Source organism: Mytilus trossulus, chromosome 14 (genome assembly GCF_036588685.1).
Source record: "Mytilus trossulus isolate FHL-02 chromosome 14, PNRI_Mtr1.1.1.hap1, whole genome shotgun sequence".
In the NCBI taxonomy this organism is placed as follows: Eukaryota; Metazoa; Mollusca; class Bivalvia; order Mytilida; family Mytilidae; genus Mytilus; species Mytilus trossulus.
Genome location: NC_086386.1, coordinates 33,175,702 through 33,193,607, shown reverse-complemented (window position 1 = coordinate 33,193,607; position 17,906 = coordinate 33,175,702). Strand labels below are relative to the sequence as shown.

Sequence of the window (17,906 nt, the reverse complement as noted above, 5' to 3'; positions counted from 1 at the left end):
AGTTCGAACTTTATTTGGCCTTTTTAACTTTTTTGGATTTGAGCGTCACTGATGAGTCTATTGTAGACGAAACGCGCGTCTAGCGCAAATACAAAATTTAATTCTGGTATATTGGATGAGTTTATTGTCATCAAAAGATAGCAATGTAAATTTATAGACTAAGTCATATCAACAAAATAACTACCACTATATATTAAGCTGGTATTCTACCTTTAAAACGGACATTCACATGCACATTAGACTCATTCATTTAATTAAAAACTATGACGTAATTTTATGAACCCGGAAGAGGGCATACAGATAAATCATCTATAGTTCAAACAATCGGCACTAAGCTCAGCCTTGTATGTTATGATTACATTTGTCTGCTGGTGTTTGGTACAGAGTATATTAAATCGATCAACAAACAAACAACCACAGAAATACAGATCGTCTTATAACATGTATAATACATATAGACATATAGCACTGATTAATGAATACCCTTTTCCTGTTTTTCAATTCATCTACAACAAACTTTTTTATAAAACATTATTACTATTAAATGTATAATGGCGTGGTGACGATTACGTTATCAATTCGTTTTAAAAAAAATGGTAAGAGGTTTAGTTCAATCATTAATTATCTTCCCATCCTGGTACTTTTTAGTGTGTCAATTTTTTTTTTTAAAAGTAAATAATGTTTGGTTTTTTGAAAGGCGTTGTTGTAAAAATATCCTTCCGTGTTATTCTTACGTCATATAAGAGTATAATAAAGCAACCGAATTAATTCTATTTGCTCTAATTTCAACAATAGTTATAAAAGCATATTTATAACATACATGCACAGCAAACTTTTGTAATATCGGTAGGTTTAAATATAATGATTCAATTTGAGTATTTGTGCATTGTATAAACAGACAACCCTGATTATATGATACCGTGTTGGGTAATAATATCTTACAATTGAATAAAAAGAAATATTTAAAGAGTACACATGAATGAACATACTATGTCACTAATTGTTTAGAAAATTACAAGTTAAAAATGGTGGAAAAAAATAATGGACACCTATTAGTTATCAGCTGAGTATTTTATTCACTATTTACAAATTGTCCGAAGATTAACAACTTTTGACACTTGTTGACATGTTCATTGTTTGAATGTGTGAAAAGGAGTATATTTTGGAAGATTAATTGGAAGTTAACACAGACGTATTATATTCTTACTTTTCTGTCATAAGACTTAAGTCATGCGAGGAATTGTCTTTCGTTGCAGGTGAGTAAAAAAAACATGGAACGTGTACATGTTTGGAGATAAAAAGTGATATCTTCGAGTATGGATTTAAATTAGACAAGGAAAATATTGTTATTAAATTATGTATTCGTACAACATGGCTGGAAAACATTGACATAGAAAATTTCAGGAATTAATGTTCATCAAATCGTGATTTCAGACATAAAATTTTGAAATGTAATAGGATAAGAAGCAACACAACGTTTTACGTAACACAATATACGTTTAAAAGATAACTTTCACGATTGAAATTTGTATGGAAGATGATGATAATGCAATCCAGTTGTCATTTAACTACTCCAACAGTTACGACATAACAACTTCCCAATTCAACTTGTCAACCAACTCATCTGACTTTTCCAATGCCGAAGCAGAAGCTATAAAAGAGGCAGCAAAATGGTTATGGATAATTGTTTCTCCGATCCTACTTGTGTTCGGGTTGATTGGAAATACAGGAATATTGTTAGTCCTGTGGAGAATAAAAGTTTGCAAGAATTTGACATATATATTTCTATTCATTTTAGCCACAGTAAACACAGTTGTTCTCGTCGTTGGTCTGACAAGGTATTGGATATTGGCAACTTTCGACCTTGATATTCGGGATATAAGCACGCCCGGATGTGTGTCACAATTATTTCTCATTTATTTTTCTATGCATATGTCTTCGTGGACTCTTGTGTGCATAACAACAATACGATTTCTCAAAATTAAATTCTCACTCCGTTGCCGAGCAAAATCTTTTTCCAGAACGTTGGCTGCTTTGTATATTGTTACTCTTGTGATTTGTGTAGCGTTGGATTTACACTTTTTCTTTACAAATGGTCTTATTCTAGAAGATGACGAATATGTATGCAGCAACACGTCTGACGAATATTATGAATTTGAGGAAAAAGTTTATGTTTTGATTGACTTAGCCATGCTTTCGGTCATACCATTTCTCATTATGTTTGTTATGAACTTATTTATTGGGAAAAGAGTTCTTAAATCTATTGCTTTTCGTAGGACATCAATTTCCAACACACAAAGTAGACGTCGCGTGAACCGTCAAAGTAAACGAATAACGCAAACGTTATTTTTCAGTAGCCTATATTTTATAATAACAACATTACCAGTCTCAGTTTTATTCGTTATAGACTCATATTTACCTGATAATAAACCGGTACAAATGCAGGCAAATCTAGATCTCGTGAAAGCAGTTTTATATCTATTCCAGTTTTCATTTTATGCTATAGGCTTTTACATATATATTGAGATTAGGACAAGCATCCGAGGACTTTTGCCATGCTGCAATGAGAAAGATAGGTAAGTTTCTTCAAAATGTGTAATTCAAAAATTGCACAAAATATATGTACTTTTAAAACAATGGACTCATTTTGAAAACTTAATGTTTACACCTTTTCGTGAACCCTACAAAATGAATAAATGGAACTCGTTAGTAGATCAATTAGACGGCGTTTCGCGTCCCAAATAAAAAAAAAACGCACAGACATTGGACGATCTACTATGAACCCCAATATTCATTGCGTACACAGAATTTTGGCATTGCATACAGATGGAAGCATTTTAATATCAGACTTGGGACTTACACACGAAAATGAAACAGTGTTAAACTAGTTTTTAACACAAACTAGAGGCTCTAAAGAGCCTGTGTCGCTCACCTTGGTCTATGTGAATATAAAACAAAAGACGCAGATGGATTAATCACTAAATTGTGTTTTGATGATAGTGATGTGTTTGTTCATCTTACTTTACTTAACATTCTTGCTGCTTACAATTATCTCTATCTATAATGAACTTGGCCCAGTAGTATCAGTGGAAAATTGTTAAATATTGACTGTAAAGGACCATTACTCCTTAGTGGGTCAATTGACCATTTTAGTCATATTGACTTATTTGTAAATCTTACTTTGCTGAACATAATTGCTGTTTACAGCCTATCTCTATCTATAATAATATTCAATATAATAACCAAAAACAGCAAAATTTCCTAAAAATTACCATTCAGGTGCAGCAACCCAACATCCGGTTGTCCGATTTATATATATATCCGTAGACAGGTGGCGTATTAATGTGTTTTTCTATGTAAATCTAAATATAAATATGTATTTACACAATCATACAAACCAACACAGAAAGATTTGTCGTGTAAACAAATGTTAATATTATTCTATTTAATTCTCAATAACATAAGTTATAAAAGTTGGTTAGAAATAAAGGAACGGAACCAGACACGTTCACAATCCAGAAAAATGAGTACCCGATAGCAGGATTGTTTTCAATATTTCTCTGAAAGCGTTTTTAAATATGATAAATCCCTTTTTAACTAGATCACAGTCCATGAATGCATGCAATGAAGAATTTGATTTATACATTTTGAATGCCAGGCTGGTATGGTGCATTACCTATTATTCTATATTGAAGTAGTGCACATTAATAAATGCACTTTGTGTCTAATTTAATTTGCCTTCATGTTTTTTAATTGTGATTCAATAAATATATATTTCAGATCAAACAGTCAGACCTCTTTTTCACGAAGAGCAACTTTTTCAACAACTAGTCAATATTTCAGTAACGATGAATCAACAGATGTCAGAATTAATGGGATTGAGCTTGACATTAATTAAAATACAATTACTAGTCTACCTAATGGACATATTTCTGCGCTTTCCGCTACGTGCCAAACACTTCCAGATATCCTAAATCAACAATCCGAATTTTCTACAACGACCCAGTCCATCGTTTAGTTAGAGCATTCGCTTTATAAAATTTCCGAATTCATTTCATCTTACTAGTCAATGGACATCATAATCCTCGAAGAGAAAGTAGCATGCAAGCAATTGGAATATCATTTGAAGTTTGACTCTTGTATTTGCCTACCTACTCGGGAATAGGTAAAACAGAATCATCAGACGAAACGTGAAATGCAAAAAATATGTGTGGTCAGTCAGATCAGAAACATGTGTTCCGTGGAAAAAGAAAGATTAGAGACGTGTAACATTAAACAGTGTTTCTATCTACTTTGTCAAACTAAGTGGGTTTTTTTCTTAATATATTTTTATACATTGTTTGCAAGTATTTTGTTCTCTAACTAGACTGGAAATATAAGTTGACTGTTTGAATTCACAAAATTTTAACTATATGTGTTGTTTCAATATATGACAGGGTCATAGCTGATACAGTCGTTGTGTTTGTTTTCCTGAATCCCTAGCTCCAAGACATTGAATTTGAAAAAACTTGAAAAGAATGAGAAATGCCAATTATGGGCTAAATTTCCGCCCCTTTAATTGTTGTAGAAAAGGAGGTACCTCTGAATACTAACTGTGTGTTAACTGTTCATAGATTAATTGCCCATTAAGCTCATTAAGCAGTGATGAAGCGTTTATGTTCATGATTTGGGCCACATACATGTATCAATAATTGGTTTCTGTATCATTTAAGCACTGAGGTAACCCCTGAATGTTCATTTTTGGTTATATTTACGATGATGCATTTCTTTGTCATTATCGTTTTTTATATGGTATTTCTTTTAATCTACTTCTTTTAAGTCATCTGTTTGAAATATCGCCGCTAGATTAAAACTGACGTGGAAAGGTAACACATGCCCACCGAAAGCTTTACTTTTGTGACGCCCAGGTGGTCGTGTGGTCTAGCGGGACGGCTGCAGTGTAGGCGATTTGGTGTCACGATATCACAGTAGCATGGGTTCGAATCCCGGCGAGGGAAGGACCAAACATTTGCAAAAGCAAATTTACAGATCTAACATTGTTGGGTTGATGTTTAGACGAGTTGTATATACATTATGTACACAGCCATGTATCACCATCATTGATGGCGATCCAATGGATCAATCTGTTGTAGAGTTGTCACTGACTCAGACGTACTTATGAATATAATTATTTTCTGTGACTGTATCTTACATGAATTTGTAGGATCCTTTACTATAGATAATTTAGCTGATCTGTAACAATAACATCTACATGCCTTATATATCATGTACTGTAGTACGCCGTTAGATTAAAACTGACGTGGAAAGGTAACACATGCCCACCGAGAGCTTTACTTTTGTGAAGCCCAGTATGAACTAAAATACATAATTGTATCTGATTCTCTTTCTGAATACATCACCACCAACTAATGAAACTTAATCAGAATAATTATCTTATGATATAATTGTACTTGTATGCGAATTATTTTGTAGTTTTACTAAGATGGACGGGTTTAAATTTAAAACTTTGTGTTTAGTACATCTACAGTCTCCATTTGGTTTCATTACAAATATAACATGATTTTTTAATACTTGTTTTGAATGAAAAATACACAGGGAATTATTTCAAGGGCGTATATACGAATAAACTCATCATAGATAGCAGGTATAAAAATGTTGACACCAGACGCTGATTTCGTTTTAAAAAATCCAAAAGGTTTTGCCAAACACAATTATAAGGTATTCGTTTCTTTGGATAAAAATATAATAAAAAATCAGTGTGTTGTAGTCAATTTTTCTTTGTTTTATATAATCACTACCAATGAATATTGTTTAACATTTCAAACATTGCGTTACATGTATTTCTATTTGGGATTTAATAAAAGAGAAACAACTCTTTTACATTATAATCATTGCATTAAATTATGATTAGAATTTTCTATCTATGAGCACGATTTCGATAAATTACATGATTATGTTATAGGTGAAATACCAGTATTTTAAAATCCAAAATTCAAATGATTATTGTTTAATACACTTTGCAATATTAAACCAAGACATTACGATCATTCTTTTCGCTACTCTATATTATTGATTACTTTGTCAAATATCAACTTTAGGTTACATGTATTGTTGGCAATATACCACCCATTCCTATAAAAGCTAAATTTATCATTTAGAAAGTGTTTTTACCTTGTTAATACAATTCTTATATTAACAGAGGTAGTTGTGAAATGGAACTCTTGTAACATTAGCGAATCGAGTATAAATTGAAAACGAATTTTTAACATTCATATATATAAGGATTTAATAAAGCATGACATGCATCTGGCTGAATCAATTGAAAATTACTTACAAACCTCTATTACGAAGAAAAATGATAAGTATATTACGAAATTACCATGGAGAGAGAATGCGCCAGAACTACCGACAAATGAAGACATCGCAAGACGCAGAACGGAAAGCGTTATTCGTCGACTGAAGAAGGATCCCGAGATGTTCCGAAAGTATGGTGAGACAATTACAGACCAAGAACAAAGAGGATTCATTGAAAAGGTATGTGATGAAAGTACATGCACAAACAAGATTCATTACATTCCGCATCATCCCGTAAAAAAGGATTCAGTCACCACCCCGATACGCATAGTATATAACTGTAGCTGTAGAGCGAACGACAGTAGTCCTTGTCTTAACGATTGCCTAGCAACATATCCACCAATTATGACTGATTTGCCGGAGATATTAGTACGCTTTAGAATGTATAAATATGTAGTTACAGCAGATATTGAAAAGGCTTTTTTGCATATTGAATTAGATGTTGATGACAGAGATGTCACAAGATTTTATTGGTTAGAAAATCCCATGGACACAGAAAGCCGTTTGATTACTTATCGGTTTAAGGTTGTACTTTTCGGCGCCACCTGCTCGCCATTCTTGTTAAGCGCCACGCTAATAAAACATTTTAGAGACAAAACTACATCAACAGAATTACAAAGAAATTTATACGTTGATAACGTTCTGACCAGTTTTACAGATAAACAATCACTTTTGAAATTCTACACGGAGTCACGAAAATTATTATCAGAGGCAGGATTCAACGTCTTGGAATTCTAATAATACGGAATTACAGAACATCGCAGGACAAGACAAGATTGGCGACAATGACGACATAGTCAAAATTTTAGGCATGAGATGGGATAGGGAATCCGACGATTTGAAATTTCAACAGATTGAATTTATGGAAAAGGACAAAATGATAACAAAACGTGAGGTTTTGCGCACATCGTCTAGAATTTTCGACCCCCTTGGATTAATCACACCAATTACGATGAAAGCTAAGCTGTTTATGCAGACTCTATGGAGGGCAAAGTTGGATTGGGATGAATGTTTGTCCGACGAACAGAGAAGTAAATGGCAAGTTATAGCTTTAGATATCGAGGAGGCTACCAAAATAGTATTCCCACGAATGTTAACAGAAGGAGTTATTAACGAGAAAACATCACTACATATTTTCAAAGACGCCAGTCAGTTAGCATACGGAGCTTGTGCTTACTTAGTTACAGCAAATTCATCGGTAATCGTCATGGCTAAAAACAGAGTAGTACCCGTAAAACCGATTTCATTACCACGTTTAGAACTTATGGGCGCGCTTATCGGCGCCAGATTAGCAACGCATCTTCTTAAAGTCATAACAACAGAACATGTGTATATGTGGAGCGATAGTCAAATTGTTTTGAGTTGAATTAAATCGTCAAAAATCTTAAAACCGTTCGTAGAAAATCGATTTAAAGAAATACGAAAATTAACAGAGAATGCTGAATGGAATTATTGTCCAACAGATGACAATCCAGCTGATTACTTAACTCGCGGAATTTACGCTAAACAACTTTATAACAACAGCTTATGGATGAACGGTCCGCAATGGATTTTAAATCGTGAAAATTGGCCGACATGGACGAGGAAAATTGAAGAATGCAGCACGATGGTAACTGTTAGTGATGAAAATACAGACGATGAAAGTACAAATGCTTTAACACAGACAATTTCATGTATAGATATACAACGTTACAGCTCTTTAGAAAAGGTAATTAGAGTAACAGCATACGTCATGCGTTTTATACAGAATTTACGGAATTCAGGAAATAAACGGTCAATCGGATTTATCAGTGTTGAGGAGCGATGTAAAGCATTAGAAGTTCTAATAGTAACAGTACAACAGGAAACATTTAAGGATGACATTGAAAGCTTGAATTTATCTTCACAGAAAAAAGTGCCACTAGTTCGACAACTTAAACTATATACAGACAAAAATGGAGTACTACGTTTTACCGGGAGAATTCAAAACGCACCTGTGAAGGATAGTACTAAATATCCGTTATTATTGCCAACACACCACAGTCTTACGTCCTTAATTGTAATGGATGCACATACAAAGACTTTGCATGCCGGACTTAACAGTACAATCGCATATATTCAACAGAAATATTGGATACCGAGAATAAGACAGTGCGTAAAATCACAAATTCGTAAATGCGTTCAATGTATTAAAATATCAGGAATGCCTTACAGTGCACCCGAACCGCCACCGCTTCCTAAAGATCGAGTCAACTACGATTATCCTTTTTCAGTAATTGGCGTTGATTTCACAGGAGCTTTGTATACAAAAGGAAAACACAACGAATTCAGCAAAACATATATTTGTTTATTCACTTGCGCGGCCACACGAGCTATACACTTGGAGATAGTCACAGATTTAACTGAGGAGTCTTTCATACTTGCTTTTAAAAGATTTGTCGCTCGGAGATCTACACCAAGGATTATGTTGTCCGATAATGCAACAACCTTCAAGGCAGCCGCCGAAAAGATTACAAGATCAAGCAAAGACAACCGAATACAAGAAAAACTTGCCGATCAAGGAACTGAGTGGAAATTCATACCTAACCGAGCACCGTGGTTTGGAGGCTTTACCACGTTTAGAACTTATGGGCGCGCTTATCGGCGCCAGATTAGCAACGCATCTTCTTAAAGTCATAACAACTGAACATGTGTATATGTGGAGCGATAGTCAAATTGTTTTGAGTTGAATTAAATCGTCAAAAATCTTAAAACCGTTCGTAGAAAATCGATTTAAAGAAATACGAAAATTAACAGAGAATGCTGAATGGAATTATTGTCCAACAGATGACAATCCAGCTGATTACTTAACTCGCGGAATTTACGCTAAACAACTTTATAACAACAGCTTATGGATGAACGGTCCGCAATGGATTTTAAATCGTGAAAATTGGCCGACATGGACGAGGAAAATTGAAGAATGCAGCACGATGGTAACTGTTAGTGATGAAAATACAGACGATGAAAGTACAAATGCTTTAACACAGACAATTTCATGTATAGATATACAACGATACAGCTCTTTAGAAAAGGTAATTAGAGTAACAGCATACGTCATGCGTTTTATACAGAATTTACGGAATTCAGGAAATAAACGGTCAATCGGATTTATCAGTGTTGAGGAGCGATGTAAAGCATTAGAAGTTCTAATAGTAACAGTACAACAGGAAACATTTAAGGATGACATTGAAAGCTTGAATTTATCTTCACAGAAAAAAGTGCCACTAGTTCGACAACTTAAACTATATACAGACAAAAATGGAGTACTACGTTTTACCGGGAGAATTCAAAACGCACCTGTGAAGGATAGTACTAAATATCCGTTGTTATTGCCAACACACCACAGTCTTACGTCCTTAATTGTAATGGATGCACATACAAAGACTTTGCATGCCGGACTTAACAGTACAATCGCATATATTCAACAGAAATATTGGATACCGAGAATAAGACAGTGCGTAAAATCACAAATTCGTAAATGCGTTCAATGTATTAAAATATCAGGAATGCCTTACAGCGCACCCGAACCGCCACCGCTTCCTAAAGATCGAGTCAACTACGATTATCCTTTTTCAGTAATTGGCGTTGATTTCACAGGAGCTTTGTATACAAAAGGAAAACACAACGAATTCAGCAAAACATATATTTGTTTATTCACTTGCGCGGCCACACGAGCTATACACTTGGAGATAGTCACAGATTTAACTGAGGAGTCTTTCATACTTGCTTTTAAAAGATTTGTCGCTCGGAGATCTACACCAAGGATTATGTTGTCCGATAATGCAACAACCTTCAAGGCAGCCGCCGAAAAGATTACAAGATCAAGCAAAGACAACCGAATACAAGAAAAACTTGCCGATCAAGGAACTGAGTGGAAATTCATACCTAACCGAGCACCGTGGTTTGGAGGCTTTACCACGTTTAGAACTTATGGGCGCGCTTATCGGCGCCAGATTAGCAACGCATCTTCTTAAAGTCATAACAACAGAACATGTGTATATGTGGAGCGATAGTCAAATTGTTTTGAGTTGAATTAAATCGTCAAAAATCTTAAAACCGTTCGTAGAAAATCGATTTAAAGAAATACGAAAATTAACAGAGAATGCTGAATGGAATTATTGTCCAACAGATGACAATCCAGCTGATTACTTAACTCGCGGAATTTACGCTAAACAACTTTATAACAACAGCTTATGGATGAACGGTCCGCAATGGATTTTAAATCGTGAAAATTGGCCGACATGGACGAGGAAAATTGAAGAATGCAGCACGATGGTAACTGTTAGTGATGAAAATACAGACGATGAAAGTACAAATGCTTTAACACAGAAAATTTCATGTATAGATATACAACGATACAGCTCTTTAGAAAAGGTAATTAGAGTAACAGCATACGTCATGCGTTTTATACAGAATTTACGGAATTCAGGAAATAAACGGTCAATCGGATTTATCAGTGTTGAGGAGCGATGTAAAGCATTAGAAGTTCTAATAGTAACAGTACAACAGGAAACATTTAAGGATGACATTGAAAGCTTGAATTTATCTTCACAGAAAAAAGTGCCACTAGTTCGACAACTTAAACTATATACAGACAAAAATGGAGTACTACGTTTTACCGGGAGAATTCAAAACGCACCTGTGAAGGATAGTACTAAATATCCGTTGTTATTGCCAACACACCACAGTCTTACGTCCTTAATTGTAATGGATGCACATACAAAGACTTTGCATGCCGGACTTAACAGTACAATCGCATATATTCAACAGAAATATTGGATACCGAGAATAAGACAGTGCGTAAAATCACAAATTCGTAAATGCGTTCAATGTATTAAAATATCAGGAATGCCTTACAGCGCACCCGAACCGCCACCGCTTCCTAAAGATCGAGTCAACTACGATTATCCTTTTTCAGTAATTGGCGTTGATTTCACAGGAGCTTTGTATACAAAAGGAAAACACAACGAATTCAGCAAAACATATATTTGTTTATTCACTTGCGCGGCCACACGAGCTATACACTTGGAGATAGTCACAGATTTAACTGAGGAGTCTTTCATACTTGCTTTTAAAAGATTTGTCGCTCGGAGATCTACACCAAGGATTATGTTGTCCGATAATGCAACAACCTTCAAGGCAGCCGCCGAAAAGATTACAAGATCAAGCAAAGACAACCGAATACAAGAAAAACTTGCCGATCAAGGAACTGAGTGGAAATTCATACCCAACCCAGCACCGTGGTTTGGAGGCTTTTGGGAACGCCTAATTGGACTCACGAAAAAGTCAATTAAAGCAATACTAGGAAAGTCATGTGTCACTACGGAAATGTTGAATACAGTTGTAATCGAAATCGAGGGAACTCTAAACAATCGTCCTTTAACTCTCATTTCTACTGATATTAAAGATCCCAAACCGCTGACGCCAGCGCACCTTTTATATGGTCGTTGACTTGACAACCAATCGGAACAGAATATTGACAGTGTAACTTCCGAAGATTTGCACGTGAAAAATTTATAGAGAAATAATGAACTAATAAACCATTTTCGCTCTAGATGGAAACACGAATATCTGACGTCACTCCGTGAATTCCACCGTACATCTGGAAGTAACGAACAAACAATACAAATAGGTGACATTGTACAAGTACACAATGACACAAAGCGAATAATGTGGAAATTAGCAGTTGTACAGGATTTAGTTCGTGTAAAGGATGGACTCATTCGATCAGCTGTTATTAAGACAGAAACAGGAATCACAAACCGTCCGATTGTGAAGCTATATCCGTTGGAAATACGCAGTACACATGATGACAGTGAATTAACTTTTCTGCCCTGGAGAAATTAGTGGATGTATAGACTGTTAAATTAACTACGGTTATTAGATGGACTTGTAGTGTTAAATTATTCAGAGACTTTAACTATGATTTTATTTCATTTTATGTCACAATTTTCGAATTTTTTATATTGTATTTCAAATTTGAGTTGAATATCATTTTCTGCGGCCCCAGAATGTTAAGAATTGCGCTAATATTAAGTACCTTTTTGCGGTACGGCCGCTATCTTTCTGACGTCGCGTAATTGTTATACTTTATGTTGTATTGAATAGAAACGTATAATGGCAGACGTAGTTATATCTTTAACGCCTTAGATAACTTACGATAAAATACACAACGCAACGCAATAATCTACAAGGGGTAAGGGGCCAATCAATGCACAACCAGTCGTGAAAAGCATACATTGTAATTGACTTTTTTTCTTGATTTGGTGTTTCATGTTTATACTTTTTCATTTACCATTGTATTTCCTATTCGACGTAATTTAAAAATTCTAATCGATCGAAAAGTTCTGTGAATTCAATAGTTTTAATACAAATATTGTTACGTCGGTACGACAACTAACTATTATTTAACGAATGATTCCAAAATATTTAATTACATTTAAAATATCCCCATTGTGTCGATGATACCTTGAAAGCAATCTTATTGAAAAATCCAGTTAAATGAATGCATGTGCTTATACTATTACAATAATTCAAACGTAAATCAAGGAAGTATCGTTCGTTTAAATATCCGTTTTTGATACATACGCGTTTTTTACCTTTTCATTTTTTCAAATAATTGAAAACCAGGAGTAATGTTCGCTATTCGAAAATTATACCAAATAAATGAATTTAATCTGTGGAATCAAAATAAATAGGAATTGTTGACAGTTAAAGACGAGGAAAAACATGTACTCTCATTATAGAGTACTATAAATTTTGCGTCTACGTTAAACATACGCTATCATATATATTAACTACATTCTAATACATGTTGATGCAACAAAGTAACTAAAATATCAACCATTGACGGAATCATGACCCTAAAACTATACATTTTTATTCACCGTTGGAATTATGTTGTCTGCAGCTCTCTATTTCTTTTTTTAAATGCTCTTATATTATAAAATGTAAACGTTATTTCTTTATATATAAGTAATCTTAGAGTTAATTATAATTATAGTAATTCTCCCCCTCATTAATTTAAACAATTAATATGCATGCGCAATTAAAACATACACACAGCAAACTATTGTATATAGGTAGATTTAAATATCATTGTACAAATTTGAGTATTCATACATTGTATAAACAGACAACCAAGATTGTATGATACCGTGTTGGGTAATAATATCTTACAATTGAATAAAAAGAAATATTTAAAGAGTACACATGAATGAACAAACTATGTTACTAATCGTTAAAAATTACATGTTAAAATGGTAGAAGAAAATAATGGACAGCCTTTAGTTATCAGTTGAGCGTTTCTTTCAAAAGTGACTAAATTGTCCGTAGATTAACAACTTTTGACACTTGTTGACATATTCATTGTTGAAATGTGTGAAAAGGAGAAAATTTTGGAAGATTAATAGGAAGTTTACACAAACATTTTCTTATCGCAGTTTTCTGTAGATAGTAAGTAAGGCATATGAAGAATCATGTTTCTTTCTTGATGAGTTTTAAAGATACAAAATGGAACGTATACATGTATGGAGATAAAACTTAATATCTTAGAGAATAATTATTATTCAACAAGGAAAATATTATAGGAAAGTGAAAAAAAAACTGTACAAAATGGCGGAAAAAAGTCAGATATAAAAATTAGGGAACAGTTGAGTTAAAAGAAGAGGAGAAACACGACAATAATAATAGCTGTTAACAAGATTGTACTCTCTAGATTGAAATCTATATGGCATTTGATGCACAGGCAAATCTTAATTCATTCAAACACTCTAATAGTTACGAAGTAACAACTTATCAATTCAACTTGACAGGTAATTCAAGTGATCCAGATCCATCAAGTGCCGAAGCAGAAGCTATAAAAGAGGCAGCAAAATGGTTATGGATAATTGTTTCCCCGATTCTACTCGTGTTCGGGTTGATTGGAAATACAGGAATATTGTTAGTACTGTGGAAAATGAAAGTTTGCAAGAATTTAACTTATATATTTCTATTCATTTTAGCCACAATCAATACAGTTGTTCTCATTGTTGGTCTGACAAGATATTGGATATTGGCAACTTTTGACTTTGATATTCGGGATATAAGCACGCCTGGATGTTTGTCACAATTATTCTTGATCTATTTTTCTATGCATATGTCTTCTTGGACTCTTGTATGCATAACAACAATACGATTCCTGAAAACAAAATTCCCTTTCCGCTACCGAGCCAAATATTTTTCAAGAGCCTTAAAAACTCTGTACAGTTTAACTTTTGCGATATGTTTTGCACTTGATCTACAATTTTTTTTTACCAATGGTCTTGTTATGATAAACCACGAATATGAATGCAACAATACGTCAATCGAATATTTTACATTTGAGGAAAAAGTTTTTGTTTTAATTGACTTAGCCATGGTTTCGGTAATACCATTCCTTATAATGTTCGTGATGAACTTATTCATTGGAAAAAGAGTTATAAAATCCATGGCTTTCCGTAGATTGTCAATTTTCAACAACCAAAGTAGACGTCGTTTAAACCGTAAGAGTAAAAGAATAACGCAAATGTTATTTTTTACTAGCCTGTATTTTTTAATTACAACATTACCAGTCTCCATTTTGTTCGTTGTAGACTCATATCTTCCTGACAAGAAGTCTGTTAAAATGCAAGCAAATTTAGAACTTGCAAAAGCAGTGCTCTATTTATTCCAGTTTTCGTTTTATGCTGTAGGCTTTTACATATATATGGAGATCAGTGATAACTTCAGAAAGAATTTGCCATGCTGTAATACCAAAAATATGTAAGTATCTTACATAAGTTGACAAAATAGATTCTATTATTTTTTTTGAAAACTTTATGCTACTCCTTTTAACTTCCTCTTTTTGGCCTCCGAAAGATCGATATTTAAAACACTTAGTTCACTCAATGGTTATATGTTGATTAGACAACTAAGAACGTTCCATATATACACAAGGATACTTAATAGTCATGGCAAGCTCTTCAAAACAATAGGCAGACTTTAACAAGCACTTAATTGTATTGAGTATATGTAAATTATGAACAAGTTAAACATTGACAATCAACAATCTACTATGAACTTATGTTCTCATGTTCTTAATATCGAATTACGCGAATGCATTGTATTGTGATTACGAATGTAATAAAGACATGTTTAATGGACCAAAGGAGGAGAGGGGCAGTACATATATTCAAATGTGATGGGACTTGCCGTTAAAATAGGTAACAATTTACAGATTGAAAATTTGTCAATCGGTGGGGAAAACATGAGAAAAGGTCAATGAAGTTCCTATAATTTTTTGCACAGCAGAATGCTTCGTCGTGAGTAAACACGTCATAAGGTATCTGAGCCTAATTGGTAGATCTTGTATGGTATTGTTTCTTGGTTTTTCTTGTTTTTGTTTTATTCACATTTACCCAACCACCCCGATTGTAAATAACAGGATATGCATAAGTTGCAATGCCTAAATGCTATGATTTATTACAATACAAAACAGTAATCAATGCATATTTTGTTTTGTTTGCAAATGATTTTTATCTTAATTTACATTTATATTTCAGTTTTGAAAATCGGAATTCTATGTCACGAGGGATCTCCTCTTTTTCAACAGCTAGTCACTATTTGAGTTCCGATGAATCTAGAATTGACATGAACAGTGTTCCAAAAGATGGAAGGGAAACTGACATCAATTCCAATTCTAATACCGTTGTTCCTAATCATCAGTTTTCAGAACTTTCTGCTAATGATAGAATTGAAACGGACATTAATTCTAATTCAAATAATGTTGTGCCTAATTATCAGTTTTCAGAACTTTACGCTACGTGCCAATCACTCCCGGATCTCCAAAATCGACAATTTTCCTTATCTGCAACGTGCCAATCTATCACTGAATTACCGAATGGGAGTTCTTTGGAACCACCAAATTCGATTCATTCAATGAATCATTCGGACATAGAGAATACTAGAAGTGGAAATAACACTCGAACAAATCGAGTATCATTTGACTTTTCTAGTACTAGTATCTGCCATACTATTCGGGAATTGGAACCTTTAGATGAAACTTGGCTTTGAAGATGATTCCGTCATTGTATACTTTAATGTCGTTGAATTGAAATTGAAGGATTATCGTGCATAATTAAGAGTGTCCGTATACAAACTATTTGCTATATATGTTTTCTGTTACTAGTCAGGAAATAAAAAAGATTGACTGTTTCCTTTAATATGCAACATCATTTTTCAATTCCTTTCTATGTCAAGGATCTTGCCTCTACGTTCATTTATTATTGATGTCCAGTATCGCTTGATCCATTCAGTTGCATTAAAAGAATCATGAATATCAATAGTTATCAAAGTTACCAGGGTTATAATTTTTTACGGCAGACGTGCCTTTAGTCTACATGAGACTAATAAGTGACGCTAAGATAAAAAAAAAAAAAAAAAAAAAAGTTAGAAAGCCAAACAAGTATAAAGTTGAAGGACCCAAAATTCCAAAAAGTTGTGCCAAATACGGCTAAGGTAATCTGTGCCTGTCTGTGCCTGGAGTAAGAATCCTTAGTATTTAGAATTATTACTTTGGCATACAGTTAATCTATAAAAACAAAATTACCATATAAATGATATTCATGTCAATACCGAAGTGCTGACTCCTGGGCTGGAGATACCCTCGGGGATGAAACGTCCACCAGCAGTGGCATCGGCCAGTGGTGTAAATATTTATCAAATCAGATCTAGTTTTGTTTGCACTTGCAATGTTGAAAGCAGAATAGTAGCCTCTGAGTATTAAATTCGTGCTAACTATCGTAATGAATGTATGGCTTATTTATGACTTTTGAAAACGGTATACTACTGGTGTCCTTACTTATCAATGCGTAAACCTCTCTGTATCTAACTAAGGCCACCGATATATCGTTGGTGGGTTTCTGTATGATGAGGCAGTGCAGAAACCTCTTCATAATAATGCTGGGTTACCTATCGCTTATTGGTTTCTGTATCATAAAGCAATGCGTTACATTTGGATACCAATTTTAAGTCACCTAGTTCTTTTCACTTATATATAGTATATCTGATTGTAAAATCGTGAGAGAATTTCCTTGTACATATAGGAAACAACATATGACTAACATAAAGAATTCCGGGGTTATTTAAAACGTTCAAACAATGTGATTGAAAATGTTCATGGTTATGTTCACTATTACTGCTGATGTCAGTAAATAGTTAACTGTATTCCTAACATCAAATAGGTTATGCAGCAAATCAAAAGGATTCTGAAACATTGAAACATTTAGAAATCGAAATCAGTTATGATACATAGAGCAAAAAAGGCTTCAGAAAAAACCCAGAGCTGGATATCTATAAATTAGCGCTATAAAACAAGATTTAATCCACCATTTTCTACATTCGAAAATGTCTGTACCAAGTCAGGAATATGACTGTTCTTGTTAATTAGTTTTTTATGTGTTTTGTTATTTGATTTTGCCATGTGATTATGGACTTTCCGAATTGATTTTCCCCTACGTTCAGTATTTTTGTGATTT

At 33.9% G+C, this 17,906-nt stretch overlaps 4 protein-coding genes across 4 annotated transcripts in view; all 4 read left to right on the top strand.

Moving 5' to 3' along the window:
- The window catches only part of LOC134696061 (uncharacterized), a 216,711-nt gene that overhangs the window by 167,136 nt on the left and 31,669 nt on the right, over positions 1–17,906 (top strand). The gene's annotated exons all lie outside the window — the stretch shown is intronic.
- On the top strand, positions 803–5,002 carry LOC134696809 (uncharacterized). Its single transcript, XM_063558764.1, has 2 exons — positions 803–2,576; positions 3,781–5,002. Exons 1-2 carry the CDS (start codon positions 1,531–1,533, stop codon positions 3,896–3,898), a joined length of 1,164 nt encoding a protein of 387 aa, XP_063414834.1. The 5' UTR covers positions 803–1,530; the 3' UTR covers positions 3,899–5,002.
- Positions 10,645–11,823, top strand: LOC134697682 (uncharacterized). Its single transcript, XM_063559965.1, has one exon. It carries the CDS (start codon positions 10,645–10,647, stop codon positions 11,821–11,823), a length of 1,179 nt encoding a protein of 392 aa, XP_063416035.1.
- On the top strand, positions 13,512–16,592 carry LOC134696526 (QRFP-like peptide receptor). Its single transcript, XM_063558364.1, has 2 exons — positions 13,512–15,153; positions 15,933–16,592. Exons 1-2 carry the CDS (start codon positions 14,102–14,104, stop codon positions 16,441–16,443), a joined length of 1,563 nt encoding a protein of 520 aa, XP_063414434.1. The 5' UTR covers positions 13,512–14,101; the 3' UTR covers positions 16,444–16,592.

Excerpts from the sequence above, each read along its gene's own strand:
- LOC134696526 (XM_063558364.1), top strand. The coding sequence starts at position 14,102 with ATGGCATTTGATGCACAGGCAAATCTTAATTCATTCAAACACTCTAAT. Across the intron at positions 15,154-15,932 it reads TGCTGTAATACCAAAAATAT|TTTTGAAAATCGGAATTCTA; the intron begins GTAAGTATCTTA and ends TTTATATTTCAG.
- LOC134697682 (XM_063559965.1), top strand. The coding sequence starts at position 10,645 with ATGGTAACTGTTAGTGATGAAAATACAGACGATGAAAGTACAAATGCT.
- LOC134696809 (XM_063558764.1), top strand. The coding sequence starts at position 1,531 with ATGGAAGATGATGATAATGCAATCCAGTTGTCATTTAACTACTCCAAC. Across the intron at positions 2,577-3,780 it reads TGCTGCAATGAGAAAGATAG|ATCAAACAGTCAGACCTCTT; the intron begins GTAAGTTTCTTC and ends TATATATTTCAG.